At 44.5% G+C, this 21,860-nt stretch overlaps 2 protein-coding genes across 2 annotated transcripts; one reads left to right on the top strand and one right to left on the bottom strand.

The window, feature by feature from the left end:
• Window positions 1-1,072: 1,072 nt before the first annotated feature.
• Window positions 1,073-4,750, bottom strand: ERCC6L (ERCC excision repair 6 like, spindle assembly checkpoint helicase). Its single transcript, XM_054996733.1, has one exon. The coding sequence runs from the start codon at window positions 4,733-4,735 to the stop codon at window positions 1,526-1,528; it is 3,210 nt and encodes a 1,069-aa protein (XP_054852708.1). The 5' UTR covers window positions 4,736-4,750; the 3' UTR covers window positions 1,073-1,525.
• Window positions 4,751-9,371: 4,621 nt separating this feature from the next.
• CHMP1B (charged multivesicular body protein 1B) lies at window positions 9,372-21,556 on the top strand. The gene is made up of 8 exons (XM_054996953.1): window positions 9,372-9,555; window positions 14,475-14,572; window positions 15,339-15,485; window positions 15,951-16,019; window positions 16,103-16,210; window positions 16,904-16,947; window positions 18,663-18,735; window positions 20,843-21,556. The coding sequence occupies exons 1-8, from the start codon at window positions 9,540-9,542 to the stop codon at window positions 20,885-20,887; spliced, it is 600 nt and encodes a 199-aa protein (XP_054852928.1). The 5' UTR covers window positions 9,372-9,539; the 3' UTR covers window positions 20,888-21,556.
• Window positions 21,557-21,860: the final 304 nt, after the last annotated feature.

Raw genomic sequence — 21,860 nt, 5'->3', positions numbered from 1 at the left:
CAGCCCCAATCAGTGTGGTCTACTATGAATGCCAGCAGCTCTTCAGGGCCTCAGGTAGAAACCTTTTACATCACTTCCTGTCTGATGCTTTTAAGATGCTTATCCCAGTTCTGATGCAAGAGCCAGTTTGGTGTGGTGGTTTAGAGCGGCGGGACTCTGAGAACTGGGTTTGATTCCCAACTCTTCTGCTTGAAGCCAGCTGAGTGGCCTTGGATCAGTCACAGCTTCTTGGAGCTCTCTCAGCCCCACCCACCTCACAGGGTGATTGTCGTGAGGATAATAATGACATACTTTGTAAACCGCTCTGAGTGGGTGCTAAGTTGTCCTGAAAGGCGGTATATAAATTGAATGTTGTTGTTGTTGTTGTTAACTGGAGATGCTGTCATTTGAATCTGGGACCTTCTGCATGCAAATCAGATGCTCGACCACTGAGCCACGGCCCCTTTTTACAAACAGGATCCCCCCCCCCCCCGGTCCTCATTCCTTTTTTCGCCCCTGCTTCCATCTACTCTTTCAAAAACTCATGGAAGGTTATTAATTTCTGGCATTTCTTTGACCCCAGACAGAAGCCCTGTTCACATGTTACAAGTGAACATACATACACCCCAACTGTACATGCATCCTTTTTTTTTTAAAGGAAAGCCAGCATTCACTTTACAAATGAAACTAGGGACCTTTACCTGGATAAATGTGTGGTTTCAATCACACGTTCAGCTGTGCATGTGTTGAATGTAATACGAGAATTACTGAATGCATTACGCACGTAAAGTGTATCTGAAGAAGTGAGCTGTGGCTCACGGAAGTTCATACCCTACCACAAATTTTGTTAGTCTTAAAAATGCTACTGAACTCTTGCTCTTTTCTACTGCTACAGACAGACGAACAGGGCTACCCGTCTTGATCTGTACCCAGCTTGTATGTGCATTGACTGTAACTTGTGAGCAGGGCTAGAGATTTTGCACAAAAGAGCCAAGAGAAGGCCATCTATAAAAAAATGAGAGACCACACCTACCATAACTGCTACTTAAACGAAAGTTAGTAGAGCGGGAGACGTAAAGGGATTGCAAAGTGAAGCCAAGTATATTTTTAACCTTTAGCAGTCAGCTGTAAGGAATCACAGTAATCAAACTACAAGACATGTATAAGAGAAGAAAACTGAGTCTTAAACATTTACAAGGTATAAAGTGAATGAAAGTAAGCAAATCTATCTTCCTGTTACCCTCATCACAGCCAATTGCGAAGACCTGAAATTCAATTAGCGTGTGTGTGTTAAGAAAAGGTAATCAAGTGTTGGTTTCACAAAAAGATTAAATTTACCTCTTTGGGAAAAGAACAGCTGATAGAGGAACATTTCCGATGCCTTCATTTCCATAAACATTCCACACCCACCCTCGGGAAAGAGGAGTAACATAACCATTCAAAATGCTTGCATGATTCTACAGTTCAGCAAAGTTGTTGTTATTCCGCCCCCCCCCCCTAACAATTGTGAATGTTTTGATTATTTCGGGGCCAAGAATTTCCCCTTTCAAGGCACCATTCCTTCAAAAATAACAGAATTATCCTGGGGTGAGTCTGCTTCATCTATGTAGCTGGATTTGCCCTCGGAATACAGCGTTTCACCTGATGGTTCCCCTTCGGGCTCTGCAGACTCCTGGCCACTGTACTGAGCGAGTTCTTCCTCAATATCACCCTGAAAGGGCCTTTCCGGAGAGGCATCCGCAATGTCTTCCGCAACATCCTCTACCTCATCAATGACCACGCTGGCCAAGGACCTTCTAGAAGCTGTTGACCTTCTTTCACTAACCTTTAATTGTGGAGAAAAACAAAATTCGGGCAAAGGTCTGCTCATCTTTGGGGTTGACATACAATTTCCACTCGGGTTGTTCAAGGGAAATGCTCTTCCATGTTCACCTTCTCCCAGATAAATTATAGGGCTCTCTTCGTCCTCTTCACTATCTGAAACGATCCTCTGGACTGGCTTCTTCGTATGCACAACAAGAACATCACTGTCGTCCATCAAAGCATCGTTGGACTCCTCTGCCGTCCTATTTTTGCTAGCCTGAAGGCTCCTGTTGCTGCCGTCGTCTCCCGTCCCAGAATGAGCCACAGAGCTACAACGGCTGTCTAGTCTCAGCTGAAATCCTATGTTTTCTGTGTCTTCAAGCAACATTCCTTTTTCTGAAGTCTCTTGTAGTGGGTTCTCGGAATCTTCTAAAACGAGGTTGAAATCGGCCTGGTACAGGGAAGAACCAGCTAAAGATGCACCCTCTGCCGGAATTTCACTCCTTCCAGAGTTCCGATTTGCACTACATTCCGACATTTTACTGACCTGTAACATTAATGCCAGTGAGGCATCTCGCTCACCAGCTTTACTTGCCTCTCTGCTCGGATTCACAAGGACCTCAAGCGACATTTCAGTCTCGGCTTGGGCCTCACAATCATCATTATCTGATATATATTCTACGGATTCCTGTAATGCTGCCCTACGGACATCTTCATCAGAGCTGTTACTTGCGGTGGCAAGCGGATCGTGGGATGTCATTTTGGATTCAGGACTGCCATCCTCCTCATTGGATACAAAGTAAGCTACAGAAGTGCTGAGACTGGGCTTTGGCTGGCCTTCCTGTATGCTAGCGTGCCTCAGTTCTTCAGTCTTGGAGAGAGACACATCCATCTGAGAAGTGTCTCGAACCATACTTTCATCAGCCACCTCCTCAATAGCCAGACTCGTCATTTTAAAGCTGACATTGGCAAAGGCGTCTTCTTCATCAGGCACCACACTGATCACTTCAGCGTTGTTTGTGGGTTGCGCAGGTACAGGTGAGGGAGCTGAGGGAGCTGCGGAAGGCCTTGGTGATTTTTTCCTTGGCCCACTGGATGACGAATCCACCGTTCTCAGCCATGCGCCTTCAGCTTCATGTCTGCTGTTAGGCACCGTCTGATCTTTCAGCTGGGATTCTAGCTGTACCAGTTCTTGGGCTTTCTGTACCCTGCGTTCAATGTACCGATGGGCCTCTTCATCCTCAGCCTCATCTTCATGAACCGTTTCCCGTGTGTACATCAAGTCATGGTCCGAAAGGCCAAAGATCTCCAGCGAGTAGAGGTATGCGATGTGCTCATCAAGACGCACGTCTGTTTTCCTTTGGGCCCCGTGCAAAGACTGCAGCTGGAGCTGGGTGGTGGAACTCCGAGTGTCTCCCAGAGTGAAAAGCTCTCTCAGCTCCTGCTTAGTGAAATATCTGTACGGATTCTTCTTGTCTCCGGTGGTTTGCCTTATCAGCGAGTCCTTGAAGACTTGCCGCCGGTAGATCTTCTCTTCCACTGTCCCACAGGTTATGAGCCGGTAGATCACAACGTTCTCTTTCTGCCCGATTCTGTACGCTCGGTCCACAGCTTGGGCGTCAGTAGCTGGGTTCCAGCTGGGGTCAAAAATCACCACCCTGGTAGCAGCAGTTAACGTTAAGCCAACTCCGCCTACTTGGGTCGTAAGCAAAAAGACAGCGTAGTCTTTGTCATTCTGGAACATGTCGATCCTCTTCTCTCGCTCTGACAGATGAGTCACTGTCCCATCAATGCGCATCAGCTTAAAGTGCCTGTGGGTTAAGATGCGCTCTATAATATCCAGCATTTTCCTTGACTGGGAAAACACCAAGGTCCTGTGCCCCTCCTGTTGCAGCCTATCCAGCAAAGCTATGAGGAAACTCACCTTGCCAGACTCCTCAATGAGGATCTCGTCAGAAATATGTTCAATGTGCATGTTCTTGCCCCACAGCTCATCAGCTTCATTTTCGCCATCTTCCTCCTTCTCGGAATACTTGGACGTGGCCAGGCCAAGCTGACAACAAGCTCGTGCGGACAACAGCCTGGGGTGATCACAAAGCTTCTTCAGGACGTTCAGCTCAGCCAACGGGGACCGTGTGGTCGTCAACAACTCCTTGATATGATCCAAGGAGAGGAACTTCTTATATATTTCTTCTTGTATGGGCGATACATACACCCACACAATGAAATCATTTTTTCTGGGAAGGGAGGGCATTGCAGGAGCAGCGGCCTTGCTTTGATCCTCCGGAAGATTGCTTTCAGGTCCAGACTTGAGTTTCTTCTGAATGTCATCTTTACTCCGTCTCAGGAAATACGGCTTGATGATGGACATCAAGTTTTCAGACATCTTTAGCCCCAAGGCCTTCTCTCCCGGAGTGGCATCCTTCTCCCTCGCTTTTGTGATCGGGTTTTCATATTCCATCTTGAAGGTTTTCATCGTGCCCAGAAGCGAACCTTGACAAGCGAAGTCAAAGAGAGCCCACAGTTCTTGCAGGTTGTTTTGCACCGGCGTCCCGGTCAGGAGGATGCGATTTCTTGAAGGGATGGCGTGCACGGATTTTGTGGTTTTGGCGGAAGGAGTTTTAATTTTATGAGCTTCGTCCAGAATCACATAGTCCCAGATAAACTCCCTCCCATCGAAGGCGGAGAGCTGCTGCCAGTTGTTGAGCGTCATCTGATAGGTAGTGATCAAGACGCCGTTTCTTTTTTGGATTCGCTCGAGGTTTCTGTTACGCTCCGCCTTGCTGGCCCCATGAAAAACCTTCACTCGCAGGCCGGGTGTCCAGCTGGCAAACTCTTTCACCCAATTGCTAACGAGGGTGGTTGGCATAACAAGCAACACAGACTGGATGTGTTCGCCATCGAACATGCCGGAGAGGAAAGCAATGATCTGAATAGTTTTCCCCAAGCCCATGTCATCCGCCAGAATGCCACCCTTCCGCCTGTCACGGTACAGGCTGTAAAGGAAGGCGACCCCTTCCCTCTGATGGTCGAACAGCTTATCATACATTTCTCCATAGAGCATCAGCCCGCTTTGGCACACGTTCACAAAGCCATCCTCTTCTTGATTCAGGGCTAGCGATGCCAACGCCTCCTCTAGCTTTTGGACATGCAGCACCAGCTTTTTACTGGGATGGATTTCATGGGCTTCTCTGAAGAGCCGGATGGATTCTTCCAGATTCCCATTCCGGGCCTCCTGCTTAGCTTGGGACACACATCTGTAAAAGACAACGCAGTGTGCTCAGTCAGACAGAGAACAAGCTCAAGGCCAGAGTCTTCAAACAGGGCAAAGCTGTTATTCCAGCGCTTTCAATTCAGAAAACGTAATACACCAATTATGCTCAATATGGGCATTATTTGGGGGGGGGGGAACAAAAGGATGGGGGGCCAAACCACAAAAGGATTTCCCATACAGCCGTCACCAACATGCTAGAAAGGACAGAAAAAGATAATCAGGAGAAATGTAAAGCTCTGTAGTGAACAAGCATCTTATTTAGCCAAACTTTGAGCTCAAAGAGCCAGGCAGTGCAGTGGGCAGACTAGGATCTGGGAGACTCAGATTCGAATCCCTACTCTATTACAGAAGTTCATTGGGTGACCTTGGGTGAGCCAGTCTCACAGCCTAACCTACCTCACAGGGGGGTAGATCAAGATGGGTAGCCGTGTTAGCCTGTCCGTAGCAGTGGAAAAGAGCAAGAGTCCAGTGGCACCTATAAAACGAACAAAATTAGTGGTACGGTATGAGCTTTTGTGAGCCACAGAAACAGATCTGAAGAACTGAGCTGTGGCTCACGAAAGCTCATACCCTACCACTAATTTTGTTTGTTTTATAGGTGCCACTGGTCTTACAGGTGCTACTGGACTCTTGCTCTTTTCCACTACTACCTCACAGGGTTGTTGTGAAGATAAAGTGGAGGAATGGAAAATGATGTAAGCCTCTTTGGCTTGGAGGGAAAGGTAGGATATAAAGGTAGTAAATAAATAAATGATGACGAGCTACAGACAGAGATGGGGAATCACCAACACACATATGTAGGCACTCGCGCGTGTGCACACTCACGCATAGTTTTATTCCCATAGGAAAACATGGACATTTGGGTGGAAACTAGAAAAAAACCCACTCATATGAAATGTACAGGTTTTTTGGAATTGAGGGAATGCTTTTAAGACACGAAGAACATGTAGAATGAAGGGTTTTTCATATAAGAGAATCTACAGTATCTAAGAATTCCAGTGTACACTGTAAGGTGTATACCACACTAAAAATATATATACATTGTTTAGCTGTGATTAATTTCATCCACAATTAATATGCTAAATATATGATATACTACCTAAATGTTCAACATTATAATGATAATAACTGTGCTTATATACCACTCTTCTAGACAGATTAGTGCCCCACCCAGAGCGGTGAACAAGTTAGTGTTAATATTATCCCCACAATACAGCTGGGGAGCTGGGGCTGAGAGGAGTGGCTTACCCAAGGCCACCTGCTGAGCTCATGGCAGTAGTGGGGTTCAAACCAGTAGAGTGCGGATTCTCAGCCGAAACACACTGTGCTATAGCCGCTTCTCTTATGAAGTTTAAATCGATATCAAAATATGCTGCCATTATGACTATATGAGCCTGCTTTTGTACTTTGCCTTTTGTTAGAGCTTATAATTCATCAAGCAAAAGTAAGCTGAGCTGTCTTGAATTCAGTTTTTTTTCTCTGACCTCATTACACACAAACATGCTTTATTTGAGGAGGCCCTTGTGAAGAGATAACTGCTTCTGAAAACAGACAGAAAATACATGTGCAGGATATCAAGAATAAACAAATTATGACCAAGTAATACCTATTCAAGTGTGACCATATTAATCTTTATATGACATAATCATAAAAACATCCAGTTACATTGCTTGGACTGTTTTTTTAAAGTGTTCAGCACAGGAACTTTAATAGATTATTCATCAGCTGATAGTGGGGCTGTTAGCTACAAATAAGGAAAACTGCCCAATGGAGTGTTCATTCGTGCAAGAACTCTTTGGGACAGTAAACCATAATTATTATACAATGGTACAAAAAAACCTTCATTCAAATGGAGCTGTTCAAGGTCTCTGATGGAAGGAGCTTAGAGGTTAGTCTTCACCCTACAGTCTCTTTAGAATTTTTTTCTTTATAACCCTTTAAATCTTTTTCTCAAACTCAGTCCTGTCTGCCCATTCAGATGGTCTACAACTACCCTTAACATGCAGAGATGTTTTCACTGCCAGCTTTGGAGGCTGCTGCTCTGAGAGTCCTCATTTATACTTCACACCCAGCTGTATGTGGGTCACAACGCCTAGTGAATTCTACACGCTGCTATGGCTGACTACTTGGGCTATGGATGACCGTTCAGACACCTTCTCCAACATTCTGCACACACTCTGGATCCATCAGTCAAACAAAACAAAACACTTATAACACACAGTCCCCTAGCCACGCTTAACTTTCCAACACAAAGCACATCCCAGCCCCCAAACAGTGCTAGATCCCACCTCACTGGGGTTGCTCCATATGCCAATTCTTGGAGTCCTCCAATAAGCCAGGTGTCACTCTGCTCCCAGAGCAGCTTAAAAACTCCAACTCCAGCACTGTAAGGATATTTTTGGAAAAAGCTGGGAGAAAGAAAAATCTGCATGCTTGGGAAGTACACAAAGGGGAGAAGAGCAGGATGATGGAGTTATGGGGATTAGTTTAAAATTAATTAAAAGCATAGTTTAAGTGATGGCCATACCCTCCTCCAAGGTTACTGTGTATTACTGTTAAGTTGACCAGGGATTGCCAATGATGTTTTTAAATGACAAAATATTTATGGTTTTATGAATTGCTAATATCTGGGCTGTTCTTCTGCATAGCGTTTTGCCAGTTTTTAAAAAGGGTGGTTTTAAATGGACACTTTGCCTCCTTGGGTTCTGCTGAGGAAAAGCAGGGTCGTAGAGATATTCAGACAAACAAGCGGTAGCATGATGCCTTTCTGAAGAACAGCTAAGAAGTCTCAAATCAGGGAACATTTGAATTCACCGCAGCTGCACTCTAGGCTGGCTGCCAAGGGATATGTAAATTGAAATGTTGTACTCCGCCCTGAGCCCGCCTGGCAGGGAGGGCGGACTAAAAATCTAGTATAATAAATAAATAACATTCACAAATCCCACCAAAACAGAACAAGAAGGAAAGAGGGTGGGACAGAGAGAGATAATGAGTGTAATGAAAAGCAGAACCCTGTCCTTTACAACATTCATACTAGAAACCTATCCATTTAAATGTGGCCAATACCCCCCCACAACACCTGTTTGTATATTTTTGCTTATATCAATTCACTGCAGTGGCTGCCTGCTTTTCTGCCTCTTCTAAGATCTAAATGCCACACTTTATTTACTTTCTTCATTTATACCTCACTTTTCACCCAATGGCGACCTCAAAGCAGCTCACTTCATTCTTCCCTCCTCTAGTTTATCCCCACAACAACAACCCTGTAAGGTAGGTTAGACAGACAATGGCTGTCCCAAGGTCCCCCACCAAGTTCCATGGCAGCGTGGCGATTCTAGCCAAGGTTGCCCAGATCCTAATTTGTTTCAAGTGGGTAGCCGTGGGGGTCTATAGCAGAAGGGCAAGTTTCGGGTCTAGATGGTCTCTAGGGTGCTACTGGACCGAACCTGGCTCAAATTTATGTTTGACACTCTAACCATTACACCACGCTGCCTGACCATTCCCCTCGCCCCCGAGATTAGCAGGAGCTCCGGATCAATTCTAAGAGGCCAAACGAGTTTCTCCGCCCGGGAAAACCAGCACAAAAACAGATTCTTTCACAAGCGCGAAGCCCCAGCTCAGAATTAACTCAAATTCAGCCCCTCTCCGAACTTTTTACCTCCGGTACCGCTCAGCCTGCTCGGGGCTGACCAGTCCCTCTATTTCAGCCATGACGCTTTCAGTCCGCTTTAAAAGAAACGAATCCAGCGCGGGAAGTCACTCCCGGTTACAATTCAAACCGGCGCGGCTGCGCTCCCTCTCTCGCAGCCTATCAGCAAGCGATATGCAAACGAGCCAGTGGGTCGCTAGCCAATACGCTTGCCTGGAAGGCCGTCATTCAGGAAATTGGGGCTCCATTGATTGCATTCGTTCATTCAGATTGGCCGGCCGGTATGGGGGCTGGTGACGCAGCGGTCGGGTTCCTGGGCATGCGTTCTGCTGCCTCCGCAGTTGCGTACCATTCATCTCTGTGGGCAACGAGACGCTGCCAATGAGTCGCGCAGAGCCGCCTTCGTTCGGAGCCATGCAGTTACCCCTGAACCCCTGCAGGGGGATGCCTTAGTCAAGCCAAGTGACGCCAAGAACCGTAGTGAAGCCTCATTGGTTGACGCAGCGGGGGCGGGCAGGGAGAGGGAGAGAGAGAGAAAATATATTCTGTTGCGCCTGCGCTCGTGTGTACGTTCCCGTTCGCTGATTGGGGCCACCAGAGGGGAGCCGGGGTTGCGTGCGCATGCGTCCTTCAGCCCTTCTCACGGTCCGTTGCTGAGCTCCGCCTTTCGCGCGTGACAGGATGCAGGGGCGGAGGGAGAGAAAGGAAGGAAGGAAGCAGGAAGTGAATTCTCGAAAACAAGACCGGGGTCTGAGCAGCTGCCGCGGCCGAGCCAAAGACCCTCCTCCTCCTCCTCGTCGCTGCCCGGCCTGAGGCGCCTCGACAGCCGCCGCCATGTCAGCCATGGAGAGTATCCTTGTGGGGGCGGCCAAGGGACGCTCCTGATTGGGGGGCTGTGGAGGGGCGGGCGTCCCAAGCCGCGCTCTCGGCGCGCGGGTCGGGGAGGGGGCGTGGCTTGCCTGCTGGAACCTGGGCGCTAGGGGGCGCTCCTGATTGGCGGGGGCGATGGGCGTGGCCTCAGAGGCGCCCCTGCCTTTTGCCCCTGGGTAAGGGAGCCGGGGCTGTGGGTCTTGGCAGGCCGCTGCCTGGTGCCCTGTTTCTTGGCAGGAAGAAGACCCCTGATATTATGTGTGTGTGTGTGTGGGGGGGGCCTTAGAGCCCTTCCTTAGGGGGTCGCCCATAGTCCTTCCTTGGGGGTTTTGAGTAGTGTCAACCCTCCCCCCCCCCCCAGCATTGTGGCCCCTTAAATCCAGAGGAGTTCGCTGTGTTAGTCTGTAATTGCAAAATAGTTAAGAGTCCAGTAGCACCTTAAAGACTAACCAACTTTATTATAGCATAAGCTTTCGAAAACCACAGCTCTCTTCGTCAGCTGCAGGACGAAGAGAGCTGTGGTTCTCAAAAGCTTATGCTACAATAAAGTTGGCAAGTCTTTAAGGTGCTACTGGCCTCTTTACTATATTGGTCCATTAAAGGCATCATTAATATTTATTTACTGTATTTATTACTATAATAATAATAATAATTTTTTAAGACTAACCAACTTTTATTATTTAAATAATAATAATTATTATTTAAGGCTTATTCCTACTTGTATCTGAAGAAGGGAGCTCTGACTCCCAAAAACTTACACCCTGAAATTCTTTTTGGTGTAGTTGCCACTGGACTCGAATCCAGCTGTTCTGCCACACACCAACACAGCCATCCACCTAAAACTTACATTAGTCTACCCTTCTCACTGAAGATATCATCAGATGGATAGCTGTGTGAGTCTGCAGAAGAGCAAGATCTGGGTCCAGCAGCACCTTAAAAACCAACCAGAGTTTCCAGTTTAGTAGAAATTTAGTTGGTCTTTAAGGTGCAGCTGGATCTGAATCTTTCTCACTGAGACTCAAAGAGAATTACACATGGTGAGTCAGTACAGTCAGATTCAAAGGTATTTCAATAAATGATGTAATAGAGTCTGCAAATGCAAAGATTTAAAAACAGGCAGAGATCCAATACAGGGATGAAGAAATGCTGAAACAAAGGAGCGAATGTAGCTAAGTGAGCTGGAGTCCAGGTGTTCACTGGTTCAAATATTGCCTCTGAGAAGATGGCCTACAAGTTGCTCTGAGCAAGATTCAGCCTTTTCCTCCATGTTTGCTGTATGAGTGGGGTGCATGTGACAGTAGTGGCCTAACTCTCAGATCTCTTGCAAGAATTAAAACACGAGAATGTGGTGTGTGACTTGGACACAGAAAACTTGTATAAAGCTAAGTGGTAGGGGCGTAACATTTTCTGTACTAGAGCCTACTTCATCAGTTGCTTCAGTGGGCATTGGGTATATACAAAGGGAAACTGTAAATGTGTATACAAAAATTCCCAGTCTGTGACATCTCTGTATACAAAGTAAGCACAGGACAATTGTGTTAATTGGCAGTAATGTAGTCTTCGTATTTGCATGTATGCATATATAACTGTTAACTGAGGAGCACTTTTTATGGTTCTGATGCTGTGGCTCTTAACTGTGAAGGCTTATGTCACAGCTAACCCTTGGAGGTGCTGCTAGTTCCTTTTCAATATTACAGCAAAAACAGCGCCAAATCTGGCTAGAGAGGGCAAGGCTGCCTTTGGGACTTCCACTCGTCCACTGTTTCTCACTCTTGTCTTCTCTCTAAAACGAAACAGTGCGTCCTCTGCAGAGTTACACCAGTCAAAGCCTGTTGAAACCAGTGGGTTTAGACTGGAGTAATTCTGCATAGGAGTCCACTGTTACCCAGGATTGGTCTCAATGGCTTTGTGAGGCCGGCCACTCTGCTTAGTTTGTGGCCGATTTAATGACAGACAGTGACACAGCATGATGTCATCTTCCTCAGGCTCTTTGGATTTTTGCCACTGATGTAGGTTTCCTTCTGGCTTTTTAAAATCCTGTATCATCAAGGAAAATAGAGAGAGTTACCCCTTCTGTTTGGGTTTTGATCATACTTCTTTTGCATTTTCCCTTTATCATGCAGAGGCAGCAGGACAAGGTGCCCTAACAGCTGTTTACTCTCGCTCAACCCCTATTAAGTAAGGCGTGTCCTGAATTTTACAGTACTGTCCAGGCTGGTCTGTTTTGTTCTCAGCTCACTTCCAGGAGCCGAGCACAAAACAAATGAAAATGTCCTTCTAGTGGTGAGGCCTTACAGTATAACTCCTAAGCTTCGTATCCTATTGCATAAAAGATAGATGGTAGGTTTATTGTAGGGTCAGTTGATTCAAATCAAAGTGGTTTAAATTGCTGGGGGGGGGGGGTTGTCCAATTTAAAATCTAGATGTTCTATTTATTATTTAGCTATTCCCTAAAGACAAATTTCTTGCTATATCAGTACAAACAGTTCAGCTTAAGACTGAGTGAAATCTTTGCAGCCATAGGGAGTACACTATATCAGGGGTGGGCAATTGTTTTGGCTCAGGGGCCACTTTGTGGGAGCGGAGGTTAGCGGAGGGCCACACCTTTTAAAATGATTGCATTCATTAGTTAACTTTGCATTTCAGAAAAGGTATAAATTGTATCATAAAAATCAATAAATATAAATTAAATAAAATAGTGGTAGTTTTATTCAATTTATTTATTGTGCTGATTTCATATCATCTATAGCTGCAAGCACATTTAATTTTAGAATCAGTTTACTGTTGCAAAGACAAAATTGAAATTAACCAGATCAGCTGGAAAAGCGCGTATCTACACTGCGCATGTGTATTGACGTAGCCGTCCTAGTGGAAAATACGAGATGAATCTTTGGTTGCGCATGGGAAAGAAATCTCGGTTCAAGGCAGATTTTTCTGACTCTCTTGGCGGGCCACAAAAAACTCTGTAGTGGGCCGCATGTGGCCCGCAGGCCGCAATTTGCCCACCCCTGCACTATATGCTTCTTGAATATTTGCCGTGATAGTTTTGTATCATTTTACAAAATAATAAAATAAACTGCTTAATTTGGGGAAACAAATTTCATGACCCTACAAAGGGATCTTTTTTTTACAACTTGCAGGCAAGATAGGTCTTTTGGACAGGTGCTAGTTGGAAAACAATAAAAACTTCTGCTTTCCTGTGTTGCTTTCTACTTTCGACCTTGTTTATGCATACAGGGAAATGAGGTGGTGGAATGGACAGTGTCACTTTGGATTGTGCATGAAGGATTCCATTTTGGAGCGCCTAAGTTGCAAACTCCCTGCAAATAGAAAACAGTTCAGCAAGCAAAGAGTGAGGTAGAGACTTTCTTTCTGCTGGTGCCAGATTTCTGTTTGCAGGGAGTTTTTTTTAATGCAGAGAAGCTAAGTCTCTCCCTTCTCCTTTGTCATAGAACGTCCTTGATTTGCCCCACCCCACAGCAGTTAAATAAATTCACCCAGAAGGAAAGTCTGGGGTTAGTTAGTTCTTGGTTAAATCATTGTCCTCCTCCCCTTTCATCCAAGCCTTGCTGCAGTACACCTTTCTCGAGGCTGCCCTTGAAGATCACTTGGAAGCTTTGACTCTTGTGAAGGTGTGGCCTTCCTCCTTGAGCATTTGGAGGGGTCAAGTACGGCCTTGCGTACAAATCATCCCTTTGCTATGAAACCCGTAGGCGATCTCATTAGGCTCTTCTCTAAGTCTGTCTTACTAATCAGGGTTATTTTAATGATGAAATGTAGTAGAGAACCCTGAGCTCCTTGAACGAAGGGTGGAATATCATTTTATTTTTTATTTCATTTATACCCCAGCTTTCTCTATAGTGGGGTCCCAAAGCAGCTTACATGATCCTCCTCTCCTTCATTTTATCCTCACAAGACCTTGTGAAATAAGTTAGGCTGAGGGTGTGTGACTGGATCGGGGTCATCCAGTGAGCCTCTATGGCAAAGCACATAACCGAATCTGGGTCACTCAAGTCCTAGTCCTTCACTCTAGCCACTACACCACTCTGGCTTTCATACACGTGTGGGGTATCGTATTGATCATGTTTAATGTCATACCTTTTTATTTACCATTCCCTCTTAGTATGTGCACTTTTGGCCTTCTGGTTTCTTTGCTCTTGGTTATACAGAAGTCTTTCTTGATATATTTGGGAAGTAATTCTTATATAGCTGTGACCTGGATAGGCCCATAGGAGCCTGATCATGTTAGACCTTGGAAGCGAAGCAGGGTTGGGCTTAGTTATAATTGGATGGGAGACCCCCAAAGAAGGCAAGGGTCGCAGAGGCAGGCAATGGCAAACCACCTCAGTTAGTCTCTTGCCTTGAAAACCCCAGCAGCGCTTGCCATACGTCCGATATGACTTTATGGCACTTTTTACCTCCACCAATCCTTACATAATTCAAGAGAAAGACTTTCATTTTCAATGGAACTTTTATCTCCTGAGTCTCTTCACTGTATCATTTTCCAAAAAAATATTTTGCCCTGTGGGAGATTTCCCACTTGTATATGAGATTCACTCTTCTTGCTGTACAAAAGCTAAACCAGGCACTTTTTCCTCTAGATTTAAGAATGGAACATTTAAAAAAAAATGTTTATGCTTTTGTTATGTCCTTTCTGGTTGGGTGACCCATAAATCCAAATAGAGAGGAAATGTAAACCTAGTTCTTCTGTGCACCAATTTCAGTGGGTTGAGTTTTGTAACTGTAGCAAGCCATCAAACCCACTATTTTGTGATACGAATTGTGGCCCGGTATTCTGAGAAAAGGCTTTTGAACCTCAGCGAGTTCTTCTGCAGACTTTGCACTGTCAGCGTTGATGCTCTTTGATGACTTGGAAGTCTTCCTTGACTTGAATTGCAGAGCATCTCTTTAACCTGAAGTTTGCTGCCAAAGAGCTTAACAGAAATTCCAAGAAATGCGATAAAGAAGAAAAGCTTGAAAAAGCTAAAATTAAGAAGGTGAGCAAGTTTTTGCATTGGAAGTCTGGATGCTCCATTTAATAGCATGTAACCAAGATCTTTCAGTGTGATATTGGAAGTGGACATAAAAACTGGCAGAGCTCATGTGTTGCTGTGGCCAAAATATGCTCATTCCCCCCTTCCCAAAAACTATTTAACCACAAGTTGGCTTTCTGTTTCCTCCCTCGCCCCATCTGCCCATCAGTCTGAAAACCTGAGACTGTTAATCCTGAGTTGAGGCTTTAAAGTGTCAATATCCCAACTTATTTTTACTGCTATCTTTTATTCATTGCCTTAATTAACAGCATCTTGCTGACCAGAATATCTTTAACATCAATAGCTTCAGGGGTCAAACCCACACCTTCAAAGGACTGGATCATTTGGCCATGTAGATCCACCACCACCACCACCACCACCACCCCAGTACATGTGTCCAGGGCAGCATGTTCTGCAAACCTAGATATGGGTGTTCCTTCTCTTGAACATTTATGTGTCATGATCCTGGGCCATTGGTGTGTCTTTCTCCCACCACCTGAAGAAGGCTTCAGAAAACTCCCTTGCTTTTCGGGATCTCTCATTTGAGTTTCTTTAATGCAAAGCACTAATCTACTGTGCGTGTAGTTCAGAAAATGGAAGTTAGAAGTTTGGGAAATACTATTTTATATTATATTATCTCAGTCACTGAAAGAAAGGGTGAAAAGCTTGAAGGTACTCAGGTGTAACTCTCAAAGAAGGTGGGGAAACCGCTCTGCTTTCTTTTAAAAAGGCAATTCAGAAAGGTAATACTGAAGTTGCAAGAATACACGCTGAAAATGCAATCCGGCAGAAGAATCAAGCGATCAACTTCTTGCGCATGAGTGCTCGAGTAGATGCTGTGGCAGCGAGAGTTCAAACAGCAGTCACAATGGGCAAGGTAAGCCGATTACTGGAGGTTTTAGTAAGACTCACGTGTTGTCAAAATACCAGTTTGCACCACTCACAGCAACTCAGATCAACAGATTTTCCAGCAAAGTCTGAAGCCAATTCATGTCGTGTCTGCTTGAAACGGGCTGTTTAGGGAAAATGGTATTCCAGATTTCCTTAGGAATCTGGACAAGGTAACAGTGACCATTCTGCGCATCTTGATGATCATGATGTGTTTATATACCACCCTTCTGGACAGATTAGTGCCACACTCAGAGCGGTGAACAAAGTCAGTGTTATTATTATCCCCACAATACAACTGTGGAGCTGGGCTGAGAAGAGTGGCTGACCCAAGGCCACTTGTGGAGCTCAGGGCAGGAACGGGAGTCGAACTAGCAGAGTGCTGATTTGCAGCCCAGCCACTTAACCAGCATGCAACAGCAGCTATGTGTCTAATCTGTATATTTTCTTCTAGGTAACAAAGTCAATGGCTGGAGTTGTTAAATCTATGGACGCTACCTTGAAAACTATGAACTTGGAAAAGGTAAACTTGTACATTGAGTTTTAAAATTTCCCCTTTTATGTGGGGTGTGTGCTACTGGCTTAACACCGTTTCCTCCTCTGCAGATCTCTGGTTTGATGGACAAGTTTGAACAGCAGTTTGAAACCTTAGATGTTCAGACGCAGCAGATGGAAGACACAATGAGTAGTACGACCACGCTAACGACACCACAGGTAAGAGCTATGGAGGCCATGTGACTGGAATAGCAGTTCTCCCTAACAGGGGCTCTTTATCTTTGCCCTTTCAGAGAAGGGGCTGGGCAGGCATCTTCCATTTTCCCCCTTGAGCTGAACGTATTCTCTCTTGGCTACAGAAGAAAGCAGATTTTGATCTGCAAGAAAAATGCTCCAGCATTTTTAAAAGTTAGATCCTGGGGAACCCTCTACAGATCAGGGTGTGGGTGTGGGTATATAAGGCATCCGCTCAGTAAGGCATAAACTCAGTTCACACAGAATGTTGGCATGGCCCAAATGCCTGGCTTGGGTATGCCTGGTGGGATTTCAACTGCAGGCCCTGACAGCAGATCACACAGTGCTTCTAAACGTCTTCCAAGTTTCAAGTGTGGCTTGGCGTAGTGCTGCTGTTTGAGGAAATGCAGACCCAAAGCCACCTTAGTGGAATGGTTCTCTGGATCCTGGCCAAGAAAATCATCCAGAATCCTGAACCAGTGGATTTAAAGGACTACTTGCATGAGTAGAGCTTTTTTTCTTTTTTTGGAAACACAGTAGATTGAGCATACATACTTGCAGCTCCCCCTGGTGGCAAAATACTTGAAGTTCTTAAATTTAGATCTCATTTGTCGTGCTGCTATTTATGCAAATTATGTTATACATTGATTCTGTCTTTTCCCCCTCTTTTTTTTCCAGAATCAAGTGGATCTGCTTCTGCAGGAAATGGCCGATGAAGCAGGGTGAGTGTGAACTTCTAGAAGGCTTGAAACCTCAAGTGTCATAATGGCCGTGGTGGTACTAGAGAGTGCTGCCAAGTCATATCTGACTTATGGCAACCCCTGCTGGGGTTTTCAAGGTAAGAAACTAACAGAGGTGGTTTGCCATAGCCTGCCTCTGCATAGCAGCCCTGGTTTTCCTTAGAGACCTCTCATCCAATTGCTAACAAAGGCTGACCCTGCTTAGCTTCTCAGATCTGATGAAATCGGGCTTGCTTGTGTTCTTCAAGTCAGGGCATAATGACAGTGGCACCTGGCAGTGTACTCAAGGCTTAGCAGTTAACGCAAAAGTTAGCACTCAAAGCATGTTGGTATCTGACTGCATGGGAATAGAGTCATGGAAATATTGTGTGATACTTTCACAAAAATATTGCCAGTCCTCTTTCCTCCTTTGGGAGGAATACTGTCCATTCATCCTTCAAATCAAAGCAGCATTTTAATGAAATATTTGGGAAGAAAAAGAAATGGAAGCCATAAGAAGAAGAGGGTACTGGATTATGAAGTGGGCAGTGGAGGCTGCAGTAGGTCCCTCTTATCTGGGATTGGCAACTTTTAAACTGATCCCTCCAGCTGTCTCTTTAACATCTGTTTGATTTGCATCGATTATTTGGTGATGCCATTGAGCTCCCTTCCATGAAAAACTTCAGCTGCCCATTTCTGCATATTAATGGGGCAGAATGCTTTTTTCTGGCCAGCTGGCAACCTTAATCTCATAGCCCTATGGGGAAAGTTAGGCTTGGGTAGGGAGATCATCAAGAGGTCTTGGAGTAAACATTGAGGGACTTAAATCTGCTTATCCCACATCCACCCTAGCCTAGATAGCCCAGGTGAGCCTGATCTCGTCAGATCCCAGAAGCTAAGCAAGGTCTGCTTTGGTTAGTAATTGGATGGAAGACCTCCAACAAAGACCAAGGTTTCAGAGGCAAGCAACGGCAAACTACCTCTGTTAGTCTCTTGCCATGAAATCCCCACCAGGGGTCACCATGAGTCAGCTATGTCTTGATGGCGTTCTCTACTACTATCCCACATCCAGGGCTGGCATGTCATTCGTGGAACCATATTTGTTTTTTTGAAGATATTAATAAATGTAACCTGACATCTGTATGGACAGAAGCTTGGAATATCATTGTGTGGCATCTCCCCGTATTCCTGAAGAATTAACATGCAGGATTTGTCTGGCCCAACTGGCAGGTGTGGAGAAACGTCTGTAGAATGCAGAGGATTGGGGGACATGTTCTGTAGCACGCGCATTGCTTGTGTCGGCCAAGTTGTTTGAGTCTTGTTGCTATCCTTCGTGAGTCATCCATGACTTCTGCATCCTTGGGGTACATGTGTTGAGGCTCAGGAGGTGTAGGTATGCAAGAGTGGGCAGTTCAAGGCGAAGGGATGAGGTTCAGTGGAAAAGCATCAGTGTTGCATGCAGACGGTCCCAGGTTCGATTTCCACCATCTCCTGTTTAAAGGGCAAGGTGGGAGGTGATGTGAACCACCTCAGCCTGAGACCCTGGAGAGCAGCAGCCAGTCAAAGTAGACAAGACCGACCTCGGTGGACTCGTCATAAAGCAGCTTCATGCGTTCCGTTTCAGCTTGGGCTTTGAGGCAACATGGGCCTAAGATAAGGGTCCTCTTCCACATTGTCTACTTGCTTCTGCAGTAATTTTGGCTTCTTTTTGTCTCCAGCCTTGACTTGAATATGGAGCTACCTCAAGGACAGACGGGATCCGTTGGCACAAGTGTTGCTTCAGCAGAACAGGTAATCCCTTCATTTTTCCCCATCTTTTGATCTGATAGCCTATAAAAAATGACTGCAGCGACATAGCATTAAACTTTGAAATATGCCTAAATTGACTTCTGCTAGTACATAATTTGGCCAGAACTCACACTAGGATATAATAAATTTTAAGAAGGTGTCTTATTGTCATAGTGTTTTTTGTTTTTAATTTTTAAAAAATATATACATGTTTATGAAATTAATTTTATGCAACTTATATGTATTTCTCATCCCAGTTCTCCAACCTTCCCCTCCCATCCAGCAGAGCCCTTACAGTGTAAAACCTTCTTTGGAAGCCCCTGGCAATTGAACATCAGAGATAGTTACTGCAGGATTTCCCCCTACACATTCAGTACTCGTTCTCATTCTCTCTCTCTCTCTCTCTCTGTCTCACACACACACACACACGAGACAATCAAATAATTAGAAAAAAATCCCAAAGTGGAAAACAAAACAAGAAAGGGGAAGGGTAGAAAATACAGCATGCAATTGCACAAAATTTCGCTGATTTTTTTTAAAAAAATACATCTCTTCTGAGCCTTGGTTTTTATATATGGTACTACTTCCTTGGATGCTACATCTGTTAATTCTTACATCTGGGGATCAATATCTGGTTCAGTTACACCTTTCCATTTACACATTGCTTGCATTTTATTTTTATTCACTTTACTGATAAGCCTGCCTTTCTTGCTGAGACTCGAGGTGGGTTACAGAATAAAAGCAAGGAATGAATGCAACATAATATAACCAAGAACCATGTTGTAGCACAGAATGAAAAGACAATACAAACAGTATAATGTAGTAAGTGGAATTACAAAGGTAGCAGTAGAGTCAAAGCCAGAGAATACCTCGAATAATCATTGCAATGGGCTGCAATCGTATTCCATTAAAAGGTCCCCTCTTGGACTGTTCCGCTCTGCTATCGTTCAAACCCTTCATAAAAATGCCCTCCTGAACATTCCTATTTGACCTATTCTGCAAAACCAAAGGTGCTCCTCACATCTAAGCCTTTTGTTTCTGTACGTGCCACCTGTGAGGAGCGTATCTTTTTTTAAAAAAATATTTTTATTAATTTTTCATGAACAAACAACATATTAAACGGTGAATGTAGTAAAAATAACAGATTATTAATTTTGTGATAGTACAATATTAGTGATCAGTTCCTATTAAACTTGATAGATTAGTTATACTAGCAGTATAACGATTGCTTAGTTTTTCAAAAGATTCTAGAAGCCAGATTAAATAACTGAGTAATACAATTAGCAACAGTGCAAAATTTAGTAGGGCTTATAAATTTGTGACTATCTCTAGTCCTATGAAAAAGGAATGTCTACATTTCTAGTGAGGAGCATATCTTAAAGCTAAGTCTTGGCAAGCTGTTTCTCACACATTCCAAAGACTAGGCTAACTATTTGCTCACCTCTTCCCCAAATTCAGTTGCTGGATGTTCCCTGTATCTAATAGCTGACACCAGGGCTTTTTTTCTGGGAAAAGAGGTGGTGGAACTCAGTGGGTTGCCCTCGGAGAAAATGGTCACATGGCTGGTGGCCCCGTCCCCTGATCTCCAGACAGAGGGGAGTTTAGATTGCATGGTGGCACGGAGGGCAATCTAAACTCCCCTCTGTTTGGAGATCAGGGGGCGGGGCCACCAGCCATGTGACCATTTTCAAGAGGTTCGGGAACTCCATTCCACTGCGTTCCAGCTGAAAAAAAGCCCTGGGTGTCCCATATCCATTAGTCTCGTTCGGAGTTATCCGGACTTAGAAATGTAGATCCTTGGACTTGAAGGGATTTTGCCTAAGCTTGGTCTCCTTTCTTTGGTCATCATTGGGTCTTTTAGAAGTTACGTGCTTGTACCCTTAAGTCAGGGGTAATCATTCCAGAGTTGGAGCTGTGTTCGTCTGTAGAAGCAAAAATAAACAGGAGTTTAGTGGTTCCTTAAAGAAGTAAGGTTTTATTCCAGCTTCAGCGTTTGTGGAATAAAAGAGCTAATGCTGGGGAATCTTGTTACTCTTTAAGGAGATACAGGATTCCCTTAGTATTGGGTCATGGAATGTCCTGGTGAATATTGTTGTTCTGAATTTTGCAGGATGAGCTGTCACAAAGATTGGCCCGCCTTCGTGATCAAGTGTAACAGGAAGACTCGGTTCTGCCGTTCTTCGTGTATGCTTCCAAAGCATTCTGTGTACATAATGAGGATCTCCGTGTCTAACACCTCTGGATATTTAACTAGCGTACTAAAGAGTTCTTGTCTTTGTCTTGCCACGCTTTCTAAAATACATTAAGCAACTCAAAAGGTGGTGTTAACCCTTCGGTGTGTGTGCTTGTGTGTGGTTTTCTAGTTCAGTACAGCACACTTTTCCCCAGTGGAGGGTTATATTTTTGCAAATATTCTTTTTGAAGGTCCTAACGGAAATCTTTACCAAGCTAATGTCAGATCATCCAATTAAAAGGAAAGCTGCACCCGTAAGATACATGATTTTAAAATTATGTAACAGGGTTTTAAATTTATGAATAAGGTCTGTGGTTGAGTGACTGAGGTGGTGTATGCTAGCCAAATGATCATTACACTTAATGCTTAAGGAACATGACCAGACCAGGTGGACAGAATGGTACATTTGATATATGCTGTGCCTATGTGTATATTCTTTAAACCCTCCTGGATCATCTGCCTTTGGCATGGTAGAACAAGCATACTTGTAGCAAGGCTTAAAATGATAGTAGTCCAGGCTGTCATAACTGGAACCTTCTGTCGGTATCGTCACTTCAGTTCCGAAGGAATAAAATATATTTTTCAACACTCTTTGCTTGCCTAGGTGTTCTCTCATATTTATTATAGTTGCGTATAGACTTTGTTTAAGGTTTCTTTAAAAGACTAATTTAAAATACCACCTTTGTCGTGATGCAAGAAGACATTTCACAGTGGTACTCTGTTTACATCCCATCGTCATTTTTCACCATACTACTGTGTTCTGGGGTAAGAGGTGAATTGCTGAAAAGGAAATAATGCCGTATAGATAAGACCCTTGAGGCTTTGCCAAAGCAGTAAGCATCTTCAGTCTTGCTTCAGTGTTGTGCTTAGAAACAAGCATTTTTAAAATGCAGCG

The sequence above is a fragment of the Eublepharis macularius genome, chromosome 13, assembly GCF_028583425.1.
Source record: "Eublepharis macularius isolate TG4126 chromosome 13, MPM_Emac_v1.0, whole genome shotgun sequence".
Lineage (NCBI taxonomy): Eukaryota > Metazoa > Chordata > Lepidosauria > Squamata > Eublepharidae > Eublepharis > Eublepharis macularius.
This window is presented reverse-complemented; position numbering and strand designations above follow the sequence as displayed.